Source organism: Lontra canadensis, unplaced genomic scaffold (genome assembly GCF_010015895.1).
Source record: "Lontra canadensis isolate GAN:19392208 unplaced genomic scaffold, GSC_riverotter_1.0 scaffold1, whole genome shotgun sequence".
Classification (NCBI taxonomy): domain Eukaryota; kingdom Metazoa; phylum Chordata; class Mammalia; order Carnivora; family Mustelidae; genus Lontra; species Lontra canadensis.
Window position 1 is genome coordinate 94,771,478 of NW_022630995.1, and position 23,552 is coordinate 94,795,029.

At 37.0% G+C, this 23,552-nt stretch overlaps 1 protein-coding gene across 2 annotated transcripts in view; it reads right to left on the reverse strand.

Annotated features, from left to right (window-relative positions):
* ANK2 (ankyrin 2) overlaps positions 1-23,552 on the reverse strand; it is a 662,258-nt gene that overhangs the window by 457,466 nt on the left and 181,240 nt on the right. The window contains exon 2 of one of the 2 annotated variants that reach the window (XM_032859322.1): positions 9,805-9,864. The exons of the other annotated variant lie outside the window; for it this stretch is intronic. Coding sequence (XP_032715213.1) covers positions 9,805-9,825 — 21 coding nt within the window. The 5' untranslated portion in view covers positions 9,826-9,864. The remainder of the gene's footprint in view (positions 1-9,804; positions 9,865-23,552) is intronic. 2 annotated transcript variants of the gene reach the window in all.

The window sequence follows — 23,552 nt, forward strand, 5'->3', positions numbered from 1 at the left end:
CTTGCTCCAGAATGTGAACTATTTTTCTAGCTGACTCAAATAATTATTGAAATATTTTAGCTACATATTGTTTTTCCTTATTTTTACCCGAATAACTTGGCAAAAACAAATTATATAGAGACAACTTCAGCTTCTTTTCGTGTCATTGACAATATAGTATGTAAAAGAGTAGTGTTATACTTTTTACAAATCATATTAATAATGTTGTGTTTTTTTACCACAATAAAAAAAAGTAATGAATTTCCACCCATGATTCACAGAATATATGATAAAACCAGTGGCCTTCCTCGGGGGAGGAAAGACCCAGACTCCAGGTATGGAACATCTAACTAAAATAGATTTACTAATGGAAAAATATAGTTCATTTCTCACTTGTTTAAAAATTATCAAACATTTGTGTCTAAATTTTGAAAGCAAGTATAAAAACCATATTGTTGACAGGATCAGTTAATCAATCACTCTGTTGACCTGGCCTCAAATATACTCAGGCTTAGCCAAAAAGTACATTTCCAATCAACTACACAAACATCCACTGAGAAAAGGTAATAGAAACAGAACCACACAAAATTTAACACATCTAAAAAGCCATCAGCATTTCAGCCCATGTCATCTATGTAATCTTAAGCTGTAGGTGATTAATTATAATAAACTATTACGTGGTTAATTTAAAATGAGAATCCCTACCCCTGGGTCCTTACTTTGCCTACATATCTGATATATCTACCCACAGTTTCTATCAAACATATGAACATAAAATTTTAAAATTTTTAATATAGTGCTTCTATAATATTTTGTTTGTTACTACTCTGCCATTATTGTTCTTCATTTTTGTCTCTTGTTAATCAAATTTCATTTATTCATTAAACCTTTCATATAGTTGATGATCTGTTACTTCACTAAATTGATTTATCTCTTACAGATTTTACTAAGCAGAAAATAGTAATAATAAAATGTGAAATACTGGTCAGCTAAAGGGATATAGAAATACAGGTATAAATATATATATATACACACACATAATCTAGGAAGCCTGTAACAGCAGTGTAAGAGTTTATGCATACCTGTACAATAATTTTTGTTTGTTTGTTTTTAAAGATTTTTATTTATTTATTTGAGAGAGAGAGCAAACAAGAGAGAGCATGAAGAACAAGGCATGGGGTATAGGCAGAGGGAGAAGGAGACTCGCTATTAAGCAGGGAGCCAGACATGGGGCTCAATCCCAGGACCCTGAGATCATGACCTGAGCCAAAGGCCTCTGCTTAACCAACTGAGCCATTCAGGGCCCCTATAAAAATATTTTTAAATTAGCTATGTTCCTGAAGGATATAGACCATATGGAATTTTAATGTAGATTTACAGGAGGTGAAACTGTTGGACCCAAACCAGAACTCTACATACATTGGTAGGGGGTAGAGGGGGGGACCTAATTGCTATTTTTTCCATTCACTAACAAAGGCTAATGATGTACTTTGTAACCACCACTTACAATCTTTTCTATCATATGGATGTTTTTGCAACTCCCTAATTTCAGTCCTTTCAGGGCAACATTTACAAATAGAAACAATGTTGTGTCATTGCTACTCTCATAACAATACCACCTTAAAATTAACTCTACACTTTCTGCAAAGTCAACTAGATCTGTAAGTTCCTACCCTAACTGTCTCGATAGACTTGCTACATTTTCTAGCTCTTAGTGTTCATATTCAACAACAAAAAAGAGCTAATCTTCCCTTCCTCATCCATACTTACAAATAATTGTCATGATAACCACATAAAATATGCACAGATATTTATGACAGAAATAGTTTTTCTTTCTTTCTTTGTCTTTTTGTTTTTCTTACCTTGGCCATCGTTCCACCTCAGGAAAAAAAAAAAATTATTCATTCTATTTAAAAAGCTCTATATCAAATCAAGTATCATATGGTTTCACTTATTTGTGGAGCATAACAAATAACATGGAGGACATAGGGAGATGTAGAGGGGGATGGGAGTTGAGGGAAATTGGAAGGGGAGGTGAACCATGAGAGACTATGGATTCTGAAAAACAATCTGAGGGTTTTGAAGGGGCGGGGGATGGGAAGTTGGGGGAGCCAGGTGGAGGTTATTAAGGAGGGCACATATTGCATGGAGCACTGGGTGTGATGCGAAAACCATGAATTCTGTTATGCTGAAAAGAAATTAAAAAAAAAAAAAAAAAAAGCTCTCTATCTACCAGTCCACTCTTGAAAGCAAATTTCTCTTTGCCTATTTTAAGCCCAAATATTTTACAATACCCCAACTGTAACTGTACAATTACAAAATGTGAAAATCAGGGATTTACATTTTAAGTAAATCAGTTCTCTCTACTCTTTTTGTGTGATTTAATTTTTTTAAATAAAATGCTTAAAATATCTATATTTGAATTTAGAACACAGGGTCAAATTGCTTGTAATTGCTGTAATACCTTGTACTGAAAGAACAGGTCATCACGCAATTCATTTACATGCATATAATCGAATATAAAACATATACTACATATTAATATTGAAATATATAGTACATTTTGTATACAGCAATATTTGCCAGAAAGTACTCTTTGGAGGTAAGCTCATTATACTCTTCTGTAGCTTGTTTTTCTACAATGTAAATAATCTGAATCAGTAAATAAGGTTTGTCTCACATGGATACATACTCAGAAAGTTGGCTACATTGATTCAACTCATAATGATGAAACTATAACAATAAGTAGCAAGAAAAACAAAAGATATTCAAATAGAATTTCCTTCTTGCTTAAAAGGCAAATGACAAAATAAATAAAAGTCCTCAAATTATAAACCATATGGCTTGGGCTTCTGTCAATTATGATAAATTATCTCGGGAGCACAAGTGGGTATTAAAAACACTTTTGAAAAGGCTAAATATAGTTTTTTCTTTTACTATTTTTTAAATGTTGCTTCTAAAATCCCTTAGCAATTGATTGTCTTCCAAATATTACCCTCTTTCTAAGGTAAAAAAGACAAAAGATAATTAGTTCCTCTGGAAGTCTCTATGTTTGCTTGATTGTTCCGAGTAGAAATATGCATATTTGCAGATCTGCCAAGTTCAACCCATTTTGCTGGAGAATTCCCAGTGCGTTGGATTTTTGCCAAAAACTAAGCTTGGTTATTGAAAGTTCCTTTTTATCCATCTGCAAAATTTCACTCTTTCCCTCTGCTGGCGGCCACAGACACCCTTTACAGATATTAGGTTTAGACATGCAATGAAACACACATTTGTTCCCTTTAAGCTTCACAACAATGAATACTTCAGTACCTCCTTATTCTAAGTATTTTACTTTAGAGCAGCCCTCAGTAACTCAAGTTCACCATTCCCTGTGGAGCTGAATAAAGCTTTTCTGGGATAGACTCTTCCTATAAGATTTGCAACTCTTACCATTATTTGAAGAGTTCAGAAGCACTTCTAAAAGCTGTAAGCATTTTAACAATGTTTTCTTTGCACCACTGAACAGCCCCAGCTGATGAAAGCAAAATGAAAAGGGCCAGATGCATGCTGAGAAGGGCATGCTCTTTTCTGTGAGATCAGTTTTTTCAGCTTTAGTTCACTGATCAGGGTAAGGTCCTGCTTTCCTTATATGCTCTGCCTGTAAGCATATGGCCTCAGACACGAGATTGATGTGATTCATAGAAGTTTGTGGGGGGAAAAAAAAAAAAAATCCCTCTAACTTACCCAAGAAGAACATGCTTACTCTGTGGTTATTTGTCAAAAAATTTTAAACGCTAAAGATATGGTTGACAACAAAAATTAACATATATTTTACTGCTGTGCCTCTGGTTAATATATGACCACTACAGTAACTGTAAAAAAGAGATACTAGCATTGCTAGAATTACAATTAGTCTATACAAATTAAATGGGGGCATTATGGGAGCAGGAAGCAAATTTTGCTTTCAAAGAAGTAAGCCATCAATGAGTTCATTAGAGCAAGTTGTTCACTTGATCAGATTCCAGTCCTTTCTATAAGATCTCTGTTGTACAGAGACTGACCACAGAGTGAAGGAGTGGCTGAGAAATGTGGTACAGAAAAATTCATCATAGAGTGAATACTTTCCCCCAAATTATGTTCTTTTCTTAGTACATTAGTAGTACATAGAAACATTAGTAGTACTTTGGTTTTCTGAGTCTTCATTTTCTCTTTTTTTTTCACAATAAGGACAGAAAAAAGGATTTTATGCCAGCTGTAAACTGCTTTAACCAAAACCAAACATAACAAAAGAGGAAATAGAATGAAACAAACAAATAAAAAAAAAAAGGTTCTATTCTCCAGTCACAAGAACTGTAAGTCAAACACAATTACGGTAATGTAATGATATTATATCAATTAAACTGAGCTTAGAAGGAGAGACTAGAGGACGCCTGGGTGGCTCAGTCATTAAGAGTCTGCCTTTGCTCAGGTCATGATCACATGGTCCTGGGATCCAGCCCAGCATCAGGCTCCCTGCTCAGTGGGAAGCCTGCTTCTCCCTCTCCCACTGACCCTGCTTGTGTTCTCTCTTTCACTGTGTCTCTCTGTCAAATAAATAAATAAATAAAATCTTAACCAAAAAAAAAAAAAAAAAAAAAGGAGAGACTAGAAAGCTCCCATTTTGATTTGATGGTTGGTAACACCGAAATGGATTAAGATGAGCAAATGTAATTCTATCATTCTCTCAATGATATACATTATTCAGGAAAAAATACCCCAGAAAATGCAGAGCTTGAGAGTTTGGAGTTATCTAAATTTAAGCAAATCATGTCATAATTTTATTGGCCAGAACAAAGGACAAATATTCCATCACCATAGGAAAGGTCTCAAATATTATGTACTATTTACATGAAAAGATAAACTGGCATCACTTGAAGTATAAAACCATTGACATCACAGGCAAACAAAAATACACATATTATCAATAATTATGTCAATGCAGGGTATTCTATTCCCTAATATCTGAAAAGATGAGTCTCTGCTATTTTCTCCCAGTAGCCCTACATATTTAAGTTTGATTTTCTTTTTTGTTTTTTTCTTTTTAATCTCTACACCCAGCTGAGGGCTCATGCTCATGACCCAGAGATCCAGAGTTGCATGCTCTTCTGACCAACCCAACCACACATCCCTTTTTTTAATTTGTATTATTTATTTATTTATTTATTTGAGTCCTACATATTTAAACAAGCCTTAAAAAAAAAAAGTAAAAACTCAAGACTAGAAATTTGTAGTTAGCTCGTATGATGTCATACTTAACCCTTTTGTCTCATTTCCTTTTGTTCCTTGCTTCTCTAGAACTACAACAAGATTTCAGATACTAATTCTAATTTGAGATACATATTCTAATTTATGACTCAGGGATATATACCTGAATAGATGTCAGGGACATAATCCAGAGACCTGAGCTCCTTCTCCTTCCCCAGGAAATGAATCTTGCAATGAAAGGATAATGAGCCAGACTTCTAAAGTCAGGGATACCAGAGGGAGTCCTCAGTCAGCCAGAGTTCATCCCATTGATCTCTATATTAAAAGCTCTTGCTGGCCAAAAGTCCCAAGTGGCCTGAGCCCTGCAGAGATAGTCCTCTAATCACACAGTTATTTAGAGGGAGGACGGTGTGGAGGCAATTAAAAAGGCAGTAGGTTTCAAGGATACAAATTCCTCTTTGGATTCTCAGACCCACTTCTTTCCAAGTAAACCATTGTAAATATTTAACTTCTTGGGTAGCACTTTCTGGCATGGAGGACCAGCCCTTTTCTTGCTGTCTCTACCTGTTTTGAACTTTCCCTTCAAAACTTCAGCTAGTTCTTATCCCGGCTGGCTGTTTGGGTCTGACTTCACTAGGCCACTTTGGCCTTGAAATAAAAATTTGGCTCTACCACATTGGCTGGTAATTCACTGTGCAAACTGGACAAGCTACTTAACTTCCATGAGCTTCTGTTTCATCAAATAGAAAACCAAGTCATAATACCAACTTTCAATGAAAAAATAAAATTACATTGAAAAATTGTTTTAAAAAAATAATACCACCTTTATTGGGTTGCTACAACTCTCAAAAATAACACAGATAAACTATTTGGTATTGTATGCATCACATATCATATGTTTTGTACTGTCCCCTATTAGTTTTTTAATCTGTCTTTATAACTGTTAGCAAGTTCTACATACTTCAATTTAGCCTTCATTTGACTGTTCCCTGTATCTTATCCATGCTCTGGTTTCCAACTAGACAGGGTACTGTTATTTTCTTGTAAGCATTCAATTCCATGTCTGTAAATACCATCAGCCTCAGGCAAAGTCATACTGGCTACTTGAACTTTTCAGGGTGGCTCAAGATCAAGGCAATTAAACCCTCTCTCGCATAGTCATATGTATACCCTTTGAGGACAATAAAGAACAGCTCTACTCGTGAGCTTAGTAAAGCGTTTCCCATTTACAAACTGTGGTCACCCTGACCAGCAGACTTGATTAAACAGAGTGCCTGGCTTTCTCAACCCCAGATTGACAACATACTTAGAAATCGTTTTTATGGAGCTTCTTTGGCCAAAATTAGTATCTGCTATCACTAAAATTAGCAATATAAGATAATTATACAATTTGGGTCAAAGTTGACAGTAACCTTCTTATTTTATTACAGAGAAAAAAATTATCCCCAAACCACAATTTATCCTAAGAACCATATATTTTGATCTAATTCACTACAGTTGTGATTATCTAGAATTTTAATTTTCAATGTTCCATGGAGGTTCATTGGTGATGTCTCAGAAGACCTTCCTGAAAGGGAGATAAGGAAAGGGGGAAGGAGGTGGCAAGTATAGGTGTGTCCCCGGTCCCCCATGTCTACTGGAACTAGAACAGTTCGCCTTATTATCTTTGTTTATGCCAAATTTTAATTTTCAAAGTCGTTTTGCAGCTAAAAAAACATTTGGAAGTTCCTGAACTAGAAGATCTCTTCAGCTTAATAAAGAGTTCTATGCCCTCAAGTAAACATCTTAAAAATCAAAATGGGAATTTAGAGTTTCTGCTTAAATGTGGAAATTAACATTCTTATAACTCAAAGTCAACAGACTGAGGTTTTTCATCTTCTAGGCCTGTTTACTACTTCCACAGCCTAACCTGACTGTCAAAAGGATACTTGCCAGAAGAGAAGAATGTGCCAAGCTAATGACACCTGAGTAGGGACAGTCGGCTCTCTTCTGTCATGGAAACCAAGACATAAGCTTTGGATTAAAAAAAAAAAAAAAAAAAAGCAATCTTTTCTTCAAAGTCAAATAGTGTTCCTAAATTTTGCCATGAAAATACTGTCATTAGGAGACATATACCAAAATTCAGGACCTAAAAAAAGAACAATCACTATATTTCTTACTACTTTCCTTGAAGCAGAGCATCTCTGATTTCTAATTTTTTAAAGTAATATTCATACATTTAGTACATTTATAAATATATATAATATACATCCATGAAAACTAAGGGAAAAGACCATACTTAGATGAATGTACTTAAATTTGGTTCCATCTTATTCTATGGAAGAAGGTAATCATTTGTTAGGTTTAAATAAGTCCTTCTACCACCAAACACTTGTCACAGTCTACAAAGTTGGCTGAAGGTTGAAAAGCTTACTAAATGGAAGTTTAAGACCACTGGCAAAATTTAGAGAATCTGATAATACTACAAATTCCAAGTTATTGATACCAGCCTAGTCTAATAAGACACTCTCCAATGCAACTTTCCCTCTGCCTTACTATTCTCTACAAACACTATTTCAAACTTTCCTCCTTTCCTCAGATCCTTACTGTTCTAGCCATACCTTCTTCATTGAGAAAACAGAGACCATTGCTGATACTCCCTAATCTTCCCCTCACAAGTCAATGAGCCTATCAGTACCTATATACATCCTACTATCATTGCCTTAGTTATGTTGAGGTAGGTATCCTGCCACCACTTATGTGTAATCCTTTTTCCTGCGCTACCTGCTTCATCCTTTCTGTCATTCTTAAGAAACCCATACCTTCAGTCTCTCCCCTTCTTCTACATCATCCCCATTAACACTTAAACATGTTCAAGACTCTTTCATCCCAACATCCCTGTCCAGCTCCTGGATTCTCTCCACTTTCATTCACACACAAAATTTTCAAAGAGCTATTATTTTTGCTAACTCCATCTCCTCGCCTCCTATTTATTCCTCAATCCACCTCCAATCTAGCTTCTGCCCCTACCATTCCACCACAGCCTCCCTTGCCAAAGACACTAAGGACATTTATGTGGAAAAACCTAATGGGTTTATTGAAGTCTTCATCTTTTTTGACCTGTCAGCAACATTTGACACTTCTGTCAACCGATTAGTCTCACCTTTCTTTCAAGTATTGGAATTAGTCCTGGGGTCTTTATCACACTATAATCTCTTTAAGAATGGCCCATTTGTTCCCACAGTCTTAGTTACCAACTGTGAGACAGTGATTCCCAAAATCTACCACAGATATCTCCTCTGAGTTTCTAAACTCATCTAGCCAACTGCTGACTTGGCATTTATATGTGGAAGTCTCACTGGTATCTCGTGAAGCAAATTATATCATAACATATTAATTCAATAAGACAAGGTAGTATCTGCATTTCCTGCAACTAGCCCAAGCTGATTGGTGCTCTCCCATTATCAGAATTAATAAAATTCCCTAATTCTCATTTGACACTCCAAAAAATAGCCACAAGGTAGAGAATATTTATGCTAATTTAATGATCATCTTTAAAAGAATATAAACATTTTGGTATAAAATTATTTCCCCCACTTTTTTTCAAACTTCTTTTCAAATTAACCCTCTTCAGTGGCACCTGTCCTGAGATTTGTAAGACTCTTCAGAAAATTCCCAAGCAAAATTAGAAATTTTTTTAAATTGTGATTTTATAGTAAGTTGCATTCATTTCTCCTCCTTTGATATTCTCATATATCTTCTGTTTTTTGAAATGAGCTGCTAATTTAGTATAAGGGACAATACATGCTTCACTCCATCTCATGGATCACGGGTCTCTTGTATGACTGCCAATGTTCATGGCATCACACAGCTCATCTAACAGTTCATAATGCAACTGTTTCCCCTGTAACTAGACATGATGGTTTCTACAGTATTTTAAAGATTTCTTCTAGAAAAGAAAGGTTTTTCTAGACAAGATTTATGACTTTAAAAAAATCCGATTTCCACAAACTTATGTATGTGATAGATAACCAAGATGAGAAATTTTTATATTCTATTATTTCTCTGAGTGTAATATTTCCTTATTTCCTTCTTTCTTCATTCTCTCCCTTTTATTTAATTTTTTTACATAAATAGATCTGGAGAATCCTCCACCATTATTTAATCCATTTAAATTATCCAGAATCAAACTGGTTTACTGACAAGCTTAGAGCAATCAATTTTATGAGCAATTCTGGAGATAATGTTTTGATCACAGAGAAGAAACCACAAGCCCTTAGAAAAATAGATGATTATGATGCACAAATCCCACTGTTTTCATTTTCTCTATTGCATCAAACTTTGCTCCACACATCCCTCTTTCCACCAGTGAATATGTGGACATAATGATCAATTCATTTATCTTTCCACTCCCAAATAATACTGACAATAATTTCCATGACTACAGAAAATAGTCATATCATATATTACATTTCTCATAATTAAAATATCATTAAAGCTATAACATCTTTAAACATCTGTTTACTTAAAAAAATTTTTCTCCAAAATTGTATTTACTTTCCAACCTCTGTGTTTTTTTATAGAATTCCTTTTACAGTATTATTAAAATATCAAAGGTACCTTTTGCAACATGGCTGTCATTTGAAATATCAGTTCTTCATGTCCCTTTCAGTTACTTACCTAAAAGAACAAAAAAGGAAATATAAGTTTGAAATTATTTTAATTTGTCATTAAGAAGAGTTTATTCATTTCTAATAAAAACAGGTTTGCAGTAGGCACTAAAAATTTACTTTATAAGAAAACTCACTCTATTATAAATGCAAAAGAGCTAAACAAAAAATATGTAAATATTTCAAGAGCTCAGAAAAGTAGCTAAACAAAGTAGATGAAAAGATGTAAAAATAGCATATATAAGAGGAACAGATTAAAGAAATTCTGAAAATGTACATCTAATCATAAGGAAATTTAAGTAACATTAGCAGATTTAATACGGTCAAGATAATTGTAAACAAGATAAAACTCTTGTGGGGTGCCTGAGTGGCTCAGTCAGTTAAGCATCTGCCTTTGGCTCAGGTTATGATCCCAGAGTCCTAGGATCCAACCCTGCATCCAGCCCCACATCCAGCCCCACATGGAGCTCTCTATTGGGTGGGGAGCCTGCTTCTCGGTCTCCTTCTGCCCCTACTTGTGCTCACACACACTCTCTTTCTGTCAAATAAACAAAGAAATAATCCTTTAAAAAAAAGAAAAAAAGATAAAACTCTTGCATTCATAATGGAGATCTGTCTTTACTGATTCAAGTTTAGAATGCCAAACAACACTTTGATTGATGCTTTGGTCATATTCTATCTCATTTTTTAAAATTTTATTTATTATTTGAAAGAGGGACAGAGACTGGTGCCTGGGTGGCTCAGTGGGTTAAAGCCTCTGCCTTTGGCTCAGGTCATGATCCCAGGGTCCTGGGATCAAGCCCTGAATCTGGCTCTCTGCTCAGCAGGGAGCCTGCTTCCTCCTCTCTCTGTGTCTGCCTCTCTGACTGCTTGTGATCTCTGTCTGTCAAATAAATAAATAAAATCTTAAAAAAAAAAAAAAAGAAGGAAAGAGGGACAGAGAGAGCACAAGCAGAGGGAAGGGAAGAGGGAAAGGGACAAGCAGACTGCCTCTGAGCATGGGGCTGAACACAGGACAGGGATCCAAGGACCCTGAGATCATGACCTGAGCCAAAGTCAGTCACTTAACTGACTAAGCCACCTAGGCACCCCATTGGTCATATTCTATATGAAAGTTTACATAACCTATATTAAAACTTTTATTGTTAAAACATTACAAAAACAAAAACAAAAACAAAAACCACATTACATTGTAAATTGTAAAAACATTACAAAAAGTAAAAGAATTTAAGGAACAACAAAAATTATTCTTATTCCATTATCTGAACTCAACCTTGTTCTTATTTATTCATGTTCTTTTTCCTTTAAATCTATGAATATGAATATGTATTCAGTTAAACAGGTGACTATAATCCTAGTATGAATATAAGTATGTCTCCTTCAAAATTAGTATATCTAACACACTATAAATACAAAAATTATACTCTTCTTTTATTATTTATAATTATTTTTCCATGTCATTGCCTAGTCTTCATACATGTCATTTTAATGTCTGCCAATTTACTTGCCCATTATCTTTTTAATGACATTTAAGTTACTGCCAAATTTCTATAAAAAATAATTTCAGTAGAGGTGTGTTTGTGTGTGTGTATGTGTATCCTTCTTCTATTTCTTTTCAGCTCCATTCATCCTTAGTCCTAATTTTTTTTTTTAATTTTTAAATAGTTGACTTATTGGGACACCTGGGTGGCTCAGTCGTTAAGTGTCTGCCTTTTTGGCTCAGGTCATAATCCCAGGGTTCTGGGATCAAGCCCCGTGTCAGGCTCCCTGCTTGGGGGGAAGCCTGCTTCTCCCTCTCCCAACCACCGCCCCTCAATTCTGTTCCCTCTCTCACTGTCTCTCTCTCTGTCAAATAAGTAAAGAAAATCCTTAAAAAAAAGATATTTTTTAAAAATAAATATTTTTATTTTATATTTATTAGAGATAATATTTATTAGAAATAAATATTCATTTATTTGATAGATGGATAGAGAAAGCCCAGAGCACAAGTGGGGGAATGACAGAGAGAGAGGAAGAAGCAGGCACCCCACTGAGCAGGGAGCCCAATGTGGGGCTTGATCCCGCACCCCTGGGATCACAACCTGAGCCAAAGGCAGATGACTTAACCAACTGAGCCACCCACACTTCCCTTTAGTCCTAATTTTTAATGATTTATATGTGTCCCTATATCTGGTGGGATACATCCTTCTTTGTTGCTCTTTTTTTTTTCCAGAACAAACTTTTCAGTTGATGCCTATATATTTTCCAGTTAAAGCTTGGTATCAATTTGTTGAGTTTAATTCCTTAAAGTCCAACCAGGGACTTACTAGGAGAGCATTCAGTCTATAAATAGATGACATGAATTGATAACCCCAACAACTGTTTGTCATCTCATCCAATCCTTCTTCAAATCTTTCTTTTCGTCTCCCAAAAAAGCATTCAAGTTTTCTTTGTATAGTCCATTCACACCCTTTTCTAAGCTCATTTTGAAGTATTTAATACTTTTTCCTGTAACTGTCAACAGCATCTTTTTTCCTTTTATTTTCTCTCTGATACACATAAATCTTATTAATCCTTACTCTTTTATTTTGTGTTTATTCACTTTAGAGTTTATAAACTCTTTAAAGTTTTTGACATTTCTCTGATTACATAACAATTTCTTAAAACTACTAGGAAAATGCATCAATTTTTCCTGAGTATCCCCATTATACATATTCATATAATTAGGCAGATGGACTATGACATACAGAACAATCTGGAGTTGATGACAGGGAGGACGATTAAGATGACTTCCGAGCCACATTTCAAAAGCAGGCATTGATCACACACAATATTCAATTATTTTATACCTTAGCTTATAGGAATCAACCTAAATAACCTTCTTGAACAGACTTTCAGAAAGAACTTACTATACAATTATATCTTTTGGCTTCTCTCAGAAAGCTATTTTAAGTGTGTTTGTGCCATATGGGAGAAAAGGTGAAAGGATGTGAACTGCCATTAGACAGTAAGAGCCTGGCATTGGAATCTTACAGGCCCGGCTTCAAGGCCTAATTCTGCCCCATGCTAACTAGGAGCCCTGTGAAAACTGCTTAAACTCTGAGCCTCAGTTCTTCTCATGAAATGAGGTTACTTGGAGGACTAGAGATGCTCCTGGCATAAATTTGGCACTCCAAAGATGGTATTATAATTTTTTGAGAGGTTATGTCTTGACTTCATTGTAAGCATTTTACAAACATCTATTCATTTAGTCACACAATAACCATGTGAAATATTACACACACTGAGTCCATAAGGAATAGGTTCAGAGTCTATAGTGAAAATGTTCACAAACGATCAGTGCTGATCCAAGATTCTAGCCATTGCCTCCCGGATGCTAAATCAATGTCTCTCCATTTTAACATCCTGTCTTCTATTTTCATTCTTTTTCCCTAGCAAGATCCAGCTTTTCATCATATTCTAAAGACTTCCTTTTAATTTGTAATAATTGAAAAAGAGTTTTCCAAATTTACTTTAAAATCCAGTGAATAATGTTAGTAATCTTGAAACTGTCATTAAAAATCATCTAATCAATTTAATTCAAAATACCTTTTCCAGGGGCACCCAGGTGGCTCAGGTGGTTAAGTGTCTGCCTTCAGCTCAGGTCATGATCTCTAGGTCCTGGAATCTATCCCCATCACCTCATCTTTTTAAAAATATTTTCTTAGGGGCACCTGGGTGCCTCAGTGGGTTAAGCCTCTGCCTTCGGATCAGGTCATGATCCCAGGGACCCTGGATCGAGCCCCACATTGGGCTCTCTGCTCTGCGGGGAGCCTGCTTCCTCCTCTCTCTCTGCCTGCCTCTCTGCCTACTTGTGATCTCTCTCTCTCTGTCAAATAAATAAATAAAATCTTTAAAAAAATTTTTCTTAGCCTTACAGCCAATAAACATGCACCATTTATCTATTTAATCAAAGAAAGGGTATTTTTTCATCATGTAATATCCAAAATTAGTTTTAAAATTTCATAGTGTTAATTTATATCTCTAAGGTTACATTCATAATTATATGAAAGAAACTTCAGGGATGATACTTACTTTCAGAGTCAGTCTAAAATCCATACAAAAGCACTGGCTGAAACTGCTGACCACGGAATGTTAAGATAGACAAGCATCTCCCCTATCACAGTTAAACTGCATGGGGGAAAGAAACTACGAGATGAGAGATGCCTGTCCTATCATTTCTTCTTTAACTACCATTTATTAAATATCCGCAATACGTCAGAAGCTGCATTAGCCTCTCTCTCTCTCTCTCTCTCTCTATATATATATATATATATATAATTTATTCTTCATGACATGTGAGACAGAAATTACTATGTCCCTTTTACAGATGAGAAAACTAATCATCATAAATGTTAAGTAACTTGCCCAGGCTTTCTAAGTGTTACAGCCAGGATCTACCCATCTCAAAGGTCTTCTTTTTCATTATATCCTGTGGATTCCTTTAAGAGATGTTGTTTACTTACATTTTACTTAATATCAGGAGATTAGACAACTTTTTCATGCCAAAGTCATGTTACATCAAGTCAAGTTATAGCATGTGATATGCTAAGCATATCACATTTAGAAATGCTTAGCATATCACAATACCCTATTTTCATGAGATGTGATTTGGCCTATGATACCATTAAGCCATTAAAATATGGTAATGTTTCCATTTTACTTAATCTTGCTTTTCAAGGAGATTAGAACTTCAACAGTCATTAACTGACATTCAAGACACAATGCGTTATGACAATATGAAGGACTCAAACACGAAAGGGTTAGAGATTTTCCTTGGAGTCCCAGTGCCCAAGCCAGTGCCCCTGGATCAATGCCTGCAGGATCACTAAGGGTGCTTTTTTAAAAATTCAAAATCTTGAGCCTCACCAGGATAATTTCTCTCCTTTTTAAAGATTTTCAGTAATCTCTACACCTAACTTAGAACCCCAGGATCAAAAGTCACAGGATCACGAACTGAGACAGGCTGGTACCCCTCACCAGTATAATTTTTAAAGACTTTACAGATTTTACAACTTCTCCAAGGTGATCCTGTTGTATATTAAAATTTGAGAAATATGACAAGAATCACTGCCTTGTTTCAGGGGGCCACAGACCAGCAGCACATCAGCATCACATAGGAACTTGTTAGAGAGGTAAATGCTGGAGCCCCACCTCAGACCTTCTTCTGATTTAGAAATTCTGAAAATGGGGACCAATAATATTTGTTTTAGCAAGCCCTCCAGGTGATTCTGAGGTAAGCGAAAGTTTGAGGAATACTGTCCTATGTGAAGCAATTTCCTGGATGCTTTTGTACTATTTGCATTCTCTCACTTATGGACTATTCTGGAGCCATTACAGAGTCAAGCACATCACTCTTCAGCTTCCAAGATGGCTCCCTGAACTCTCAATAACAGGCCCCGGCACGTGGAGCATTCAAAGCCTACCCTATCTCCTTCCCTGTCCTATCTTATTTGACCTACCCTATGTCTAGATTAAAAGGTGAGAGTTTGGGGGCACCTGGGTGGCTCAATGGGTTGAGTGTCTGACTCTTGATATCCCCTCAGGTCATGATCTCAGGGTTGAGATCCAGCCCCTCTCTGGGCTCTGCACTCAGTGCAGTGTCTGTTGAGATTCTCTCCTTCTCCCTCTGTCCCTCCCCCTGCTTGCTCACTCTCTCTCTCAAATAAATAAACAAATAAAATCTTTAAAAAAAAAAAAAGGCTAGAGTTTCAACAGATGCAGTGTCCACATTCACATAACCTTACGAGGAGTGACCAAACTTATAGACAAGTTTTCAGAAACTTAAGTCAAAACCATCATGTAAAATTCCCTTAGAAGGCCACCTGGGTGGCTCAGTCAGTTAAGCGTCTGCTTTCCGCTCAGGTCGTGATCCCAGGGTCCTGGGATCCAGTCCCATGTCACGGCTCAACGGGGAGCCTGCTTCTTCCTCTGCCTGCCACTCCCCCTGCTTGTTCTCTCTCTCTCTCTCTCTGACAAATAAATAAAACTTTTTTTAAAAAATCCCTTAGAATTATATATGTAACCATAGAGATCAGATAGTTAATGCAATACTCTTTTGAAAAAGTCTTCCCATATTTCTATTTGTTTGTGTGAACAACCGTCTCTGTGCCTTACTACCAATTTAGAAAGCACAACTTTTAAGCATTCACAAGAAGTGTCCATAGAAAAGACCAATCAAATTGAAAGAACATTGCCTCCAGGTGTCAAAAGAAAAAAAAAAAAAAGTTGACAAAAACCTCACTCAATTGAAGTCCAAGGCCAATAGGCAATAACATCACAGAATATTAACTGTGGACCAAGCTGCTCTCCAGCCCTTACATTAATGAATGCACTAACAAGGACCTGATTCAACATCTCACACAACAATGCATAACACAACAGGAAAATCAGCATCGGGCACTGCCTGCTGAGCAAAGTGTTCCATCTGACATTTAGAACTGGTTGCACTCAACTACTTTTAATTTCAGTCCCACTTGCAAGGGACTGCCAAAGACACAGAGCTGCTCAATGAAGTCCCTGCTTCCAGCTCCTGTTGGGCAGTGCTCTTTAGCCTTTGAACAGTCTGAGCTCCACTGACAGAACACGCATTATTTCCTTTGGAAACTGAGAACCAGGTTCTTGGGCCTTTGCATATTCTTCTCCAAGAGAATCGGGAGCAATTTAAGTGCTCTCTTCTTCACTGTGAGCCTGTAACTTTCCCCCTTTAATGATGCAGTACCTTGTGTTTAGCTAGGCTTAAAAATGCTCTTTTCTTGGCCTCCCTCAGATCCACAATTCAATTTGATTCTCCTGACCTCGGACTATGAATAGCTTTCCTTAATCAAATATATCACGCCTCTTAATTTTCTTCTTTCGAGGCAGAGTATTTTGCTTTGAGGTTGGCAAAAACAAAACAAAACACTGAAAACCATTTGCAACAAATAAAATATTAACTAGACAGATACTCTCAGCATGGGATTCACATTTCTTTTCCCTAAACTTAATAAAACACCCAAATGAAAATAAAGACTCCCTAATTTCAATCACATTTTTCCCTAATTTTAACAACGACTAAAATAGAATAATAGGTACAGTTGCTTTCCTACATGTTCTAGCCATTTTCTGGAATGTTATGTTTCCATTCTGAGTCCCAAATGACCACCAAAAACCATAGCTGAACAACTGGGTGAATATTTAGAGGACTGTGCAGGAAACCCAGGAACTAAAAGGGATGGATCTGAAATGACTACCCAACAGACAATGTGCAGTACCAGCAGTATACAAGACATTATAAGTGCCTCCTCATCTAGTTGGAGATGGCATAATTAGAGAAAAACAGAATTAATAATAATAATACCCTATCACTTATAGAGTGTTTCCAAAGTATCAAAAATTGTATTGACTAACTTACATACATTATCTCAAGTATTATTTAAAACAACCCCAGGAAAATCAACCTCTATTTACATTCTGTAGACAAGGAAAATGAAACTCTGAAGTGAAGGGACTTGCCCAAGACTATATTGCTAATAAGCGGCTGGACTGAAAATCAAACCAAATCCGGGGCTTCCTGATGTAAAAAGCCAAGGTCTTACCACAGGTGGTTTTATAAATCAAGGCAATGCAAACTAAGTGTCATATTGGGGTGGCATTAAATGGCTTGATGGTGTGTGATCCTTACAGAGATGATGAGAATTAAGCTGAGTTTCAAGGAAGTTAAAAGGAGAGACTAGAAAAGAAATTTGGAAGAAAGGAGAAGGAAAGGAAGAGAAAGACCCAAAGGAGGATGTAATAAGTTAATATTGGCCTAAGTAAAGATACAGAGCAAGAGCCCTCAAGGCAAGTTCAAGAGAGCAGTCTGGTTATAGTAGACTTAACATAAGAAAAAGATAAAACTGAAAGTGTAAGTTAGGCTTAAATTTTAAATACCAAGCTATGAAATTTGACCTTTATTGTCACAGTATGACAAGTCATGCTTTAGGTGTTTTAGTAAGGGAATGACAAGATCAAAATGCAGTTTTATGGAGATTCATCTAGCACATGGGCAGAATGGCTTGTCTAGGGGTTAAAAGAGATAACTAGGGGGAGGAGCAAGATGGCAGAGAAGTAGGAGACCTAAATTTCCATTGGGTCCCAGGAATTCAGCTAGATAGTTATCAAATCATTCGGGACACCTGCAAACTCAATAGGAGATCGAAGAGAAGAATAGCAACAATTCTAGGAACAGAAAAGTGACTACTTTCTGGGAGGTAGGAGGTACGGAGAAGTGAATCCGAGGGGATATATGGGAAGACAGATTGCGGTGCGGGGCGGTGGGGTGGGAGGGAGGAAGCCTCTGTCAGCTGGCTTCCAGCAAGCAATAGAGCAGCAGAGCACAGTATCAGAACTTTTAGAAGTCTGGTCCATGGAGGGACGTCACTCCAGAGGCTAAGTGGGGGATAGAGCCCTCATGGGGACAGTGGTCTCAGGTCCCTCAGGGTCGAAAAAACAGACTGAGGGTGCCTGAGTGCAGCAGAGCTCCCAGGTATTGGAGCAGGAAACCAGCTATAGAGAAGGAGCAGAGGAGTGGGCTCTCAGCTCAGGGTTGCCATAAACCAAGATCCCTGACACCTGGGCCACTAATCTTCGAGCAGGGACCCCATAAGGGGCAGATCCAGGGAGACTCACCTTCCTCCCACGGGGGAGTGGAGCAGGAACATGCTGCAGGAATCTGCTGGGTTTGGAAACTCCAAATGGGACCAAATGCCAGAGACAGAAACGTTCAGTCACAGGCTGAGTGAGCTCAGAGTGCGACCAGAGACCAGGGAGAGGGGAGGGATTGACTGCTTTTCTCTGAGGGCACACTGAGGAGTGGGGCCCTGAGCTCTTGGTTTCTCCTGAGCTCTCAGCTCCTCCTGGGCCGGACACTGGGAAGCAACCATTTTCATTCCCATAGTCCAAAACTCTACGGAAAGCGTTCAGGGAACAAAAGCTACCAAGAGGGAACCCGTGCAGATTGCACAGCCTGGCCGCTGGCAAGGGCAGTGTGATTCCACCTCAGGCAAAGACATTTGAGAATCATGGCAACAGGCCCCTCCCCCAGAAGATCAGCAAGAACATCCAGCAAAGAACAAGTTCACCAATCAATGAGAACTGCAAAACTTCAGAGTTGAGGGGAATACAGCACATAGAATCCATGGCTTTTTTCCCATGATTCCTTAGTCTTTCAAAGTTAAATTTTTTAAATTTTATTTTTTATTTCATTTTGTTAATGTTTCCTCTTTCCCATTTTAACCTTTTTAAACTATTTTATCTTATCAATACCTTTAAAAAATTTTTTTAATTTTCATTGTATAGCCATATTCTATCCCTTCATTGTATGTAACCCTATTGTTTGTATACATATAAGTTTTTATTTCTTTAAAATTTTGAGATACAGTTTCTTCTAACAGATCAAAATATATCCTAAATATAGCATATGGCTTGGTTCTAGTCTCCACCCTGATCACATTCTCTCCTTTTTTTTTCTTTTTTCAACCAACTTCTTATCTTATTGATTCCTTTTTAAAAATCTTTTTAAATTTTCATCGTTATAGTCATATTCCATCCCTCCATCATGTTTACCCTTATTTGTGTGTGTGTGTGTGTATATATATATATATATATATATATATATATATATATATATATGTAAGTTTTTCTTTATTTAACATTTTGGGAGGCAGTTTCTTCTAACAGGCCAAAATACAACCCAAATCAGGTGTGTGGTTCTGTTGTATTCACCAGTCTATAATATTTTTTTTTATTTTTTTTTCCTCCTTTCTTCTCCCCCTGGTTTTGGGTCTCTTCTGATTTGGTTAGTGTATATTTTTCTGGGGTCACTGCTAGCCTTTTAATATTTTGTTCTCTCATTCATCTAGTCTTACCTGAGTAAAATGACAAGGCAGAAAAATTCACCTCAAAAAAAAGAACAAGAGGCAGTACCAACTGCTAGGGACCTAATCAATACGGACATTAGTAATATGTCAGAACTAGAGTTCAGACTGACAACTATCAATGTGCTAGCTGGGCTCGAAAAAAGCATGGAAGATATTACAGAATTCCTTTCTGGAGAAATAAAATACCTTTCTAGAGCAATAAAAGAACTAAAATCTAACCAAGTAGAAATTTTAAAAAGCTATTAATGAGGTGCAATCAAAAATGGAGGCTCTTACTGCTAAGATAAATGAGGCAGAAGAGAGAATTAGTGATATAGAAAACTAAATGATGGAGAATAAAGCTGAGAAAAAAAGAGACAAACAGCTACTGGACCACAAGGAGAGAATTCGGGAGATAAGTGATACCATAAGATGAAACAATATTAGAATAATTGGGATTCCAAGAGAAGAAGAAAGGGAGTGGGGAGCAGAAGGTATATTGGAGCAAATTATAATAGAGAATTTCCCTAATATGGCAAAGGGAACAAGCATCATCAAAATCCAGGAGGCACAGAGAACCCCCCTCAAAATCAATAAAAATAGGTCAACACCCCATCATCTAATAGTAAAACTTACTAGTCTTAGTGACAAAGAGAAAATCCTGAAAGCTGCTCAGGACAAGAAGTCTGTAACATACAATAGTAGAAATATTAGATTGGCAGCAGACTTATCCACAGAGACCTGGCAGGCCAGAAAGAACTGGTGTAATATATTCAGAGCACTAAATGAGAAAAATATACAGCCAAGAATACTATATCCAACTAGGCTATCATTGAAAATAGAAGGAGAGATAAAAAGCTTCCAGGACAGGGGCACCTGGGTGGCTCAGTGGGTTAAGCCTCTGCCTTCGGCTCAGGTCATGATCCTGGGGTCCTGGGATCGAGCCCCACCCACATCGTGCTCTCTGCTTGGCAGGGAGCCTGCTTCCCTTCCTCTCTCTCTGCTGCCTCTCTGCCTACTTGTGATCTCTCTCTGACAAATAAATAAATAAAAATCTTAAAAAAAAAAATTAAAAAAAAAAAAAAGCTTCCAGGACAAACAAAAACTAAAAGAATTTGGAAACACCAAACCAGCCCTACAGGAAATATTGAAAGGGGTCCTCTAACCAAAGAGAGAGCCTAAAAGTAGTAGAGCAGAAAGGAACAGAGACAATATACAGTAACAGTCACCTTACAGGCAATACAATGGCACTAAATTCATATCTTTCATAGTTACCCTGAACGTAAATGGGCTAAATGCCCCAATCAAAAGACACAGGGTATCAGAATGGATTTAAAAAAAAAAAAAAAAAGGACCCATCGATATGCTGTCTGCAAGAAACTCGTTTTAGACCCAAAGACATCTCCAGATCTAAAGTAAAGAAGAATTAATACCTATTCTTCTGAAACTGTTCCAAAAAATAGAAATGGAAGGAAAACTTCCAAACTCATTTTATGAGCCCAGCATCACCTTGATGCCAAAACCAGACAAAGACCCCATCAAAAGGAAAATTACAGACCAATATCCCTGAAGAACATGGCTGCAAAAATTCTCACCAAAATACTAGCCAATAGGATCCAACAGTACATTAAAAGGATTATTCACCACGACCAAATGGGATTTATTCCTGGACTGCAAGTCTGGTTCAACATCTGTAAATCAATCGTGTGATATAATACATTAAAGAAAGAACAAGAACCAAATGATACTCTTAATAGACGCTGAAAAAGCGTTTGACAAAGTACAGCATCCTTTCTTCATCAAAACTCTTCACAGTGTATGGATAGAAGAGTACATACCTCAATATCATAAAAGCCATCTATGAAAAACCCAAAGCTAATATCATTCTCAATGGGGAAAAACTGAGACCTTTCTCCTAAGGTCAGAAACACGGGAGGGCTGTCCACTATCACCACTGCTATACAGCATAGTACTAGAAGTCCTAGCCTCAGCAATCAGACAACAAAAAGAAATAAAAGGCATCCAAATAGGCAAAGAAGACATCAAACTCTCACTCTTTGCAGACGATATGATACTATATGTGGAAAACCCAAAAGACTACACTCCAAAACTGCTAGAACTCATACAGGAATTCAGTTAAGTGGCAAGATATAAAATCAACGCACAGAAATCAGTTGCATTTCTACACACCAACAACAAGACAGAAGAAAGAGAAACTAAGGAGTCGATCCCATTTACAATTGCACCCAAAACCATAAGATACCTAGGAATAAACCTAACCAAAGAGGCAAAGAATCTAGACTCAGAAAACTATAAAGTACTCATGAAAGAAATTGAGGAAAACACAAAGAAACAGAAAAACGTTCCATGCTCATGGATTGGAAGAACAAATATTGTGAAAATGTCTATGCTACCTAGAGCAATCTACACATTTAATGCAATCCCTATTAAAATACCATCAACTTTTTTTAAAGAAATGGAACAAATAATCCTAAAATTTATATGGAACCAGAAAAGACCCTGAATAGCCAGAGGAATGTTGAAAAAGAAAACCAAAGTTGGTGCCATCACAATTCCAGACTTCAAGCTCTATTACATAGTAATCATCAAGACAGTATGATAGTGGCACAAAAAGAGACACATAGATCAATGGAGCAAAGTAGGGAGCCCAGAAATAGACCCTCAACTCTATGGTCAACTAATCTTTGACAAAGCAGGAAAGAATGTCCAATGGAAAAAAGACACTCTTCAACAAATGTGTTGGGAAAACTGGACAGCCACATGCAGACAAATGAAACTGAACCATTTCCTTACACCACACACAAAAATAGATTCAAAATGGATGAAAGATCTCAATGTGAGACAGGAATCCATCAAAATCCTTGAGGAGAACACAAGCAGCAACCTCTTCAACCTCAGCCACAGCAACTTCTTCCTAGAAACATCACCAAAGGCAAGGGAAGCAAGGGCAAAAATGAACTACTGGGACTTCATCAAGATCAAAAGCTTTTGCACAGCAAAGGAAACAGTCAACAAAAGCAAAAGACAACTGACAGAGTGGGAGAAGATACTCACAAATGACATATCAGATAAATGGCTAGTGTCCAAAATCTGTAAAGAACTTATCAAACTCAACACCCAAAGAACAAATAATCCAATCACGAAATGGACAGAAGACATGAACAGATAATTCTGCAAAGAAGACATCTAAATGGCCAACAGACACACGAAAAAGCGCTCAAACTCACTCAACATCAGGGGAACATAAATCAAAACAACAGTGAGATATCACCTCACACCAGTCAGAATGGCTAAAATTAACCAGTCAGGAAATGACAGATGCTGGCAAGGATGCGGAGAAAGGGGAACCCTCCTACACTGTTGATGGGAATGCAAGCTGGTGCAGCCACTCTGGAAAACAGCATGGAGGTTCCTCAAAAAGATGAAAATAGAGCTACCCTACGACCCAGCAATCTCACTGCTGGGTATTTACCCTAAAGATACAAATGTAGTGATCTGAAGGGGCACGTGCACCTGAATGTTTATAGCAGTAATGTCTGCAATAGTCAAAGTATGGAAAGAGCCCAGATGTCCATCAACAGATGAATGCATAAAGAAGATGTGGTGTATATATATATGTATATACAATGGAATACTATGCAGTCATCAAGAGAAACAAAATTTTGCCATTTGCAATGATGTGGATGGAACTAGAGGGTACTATGCTAAGAGAAATAAGCCAATTAGAGAAAGAGAACTATTATATGATCTTTCTGATATGAGGAATTTAAGAGACAGGGCC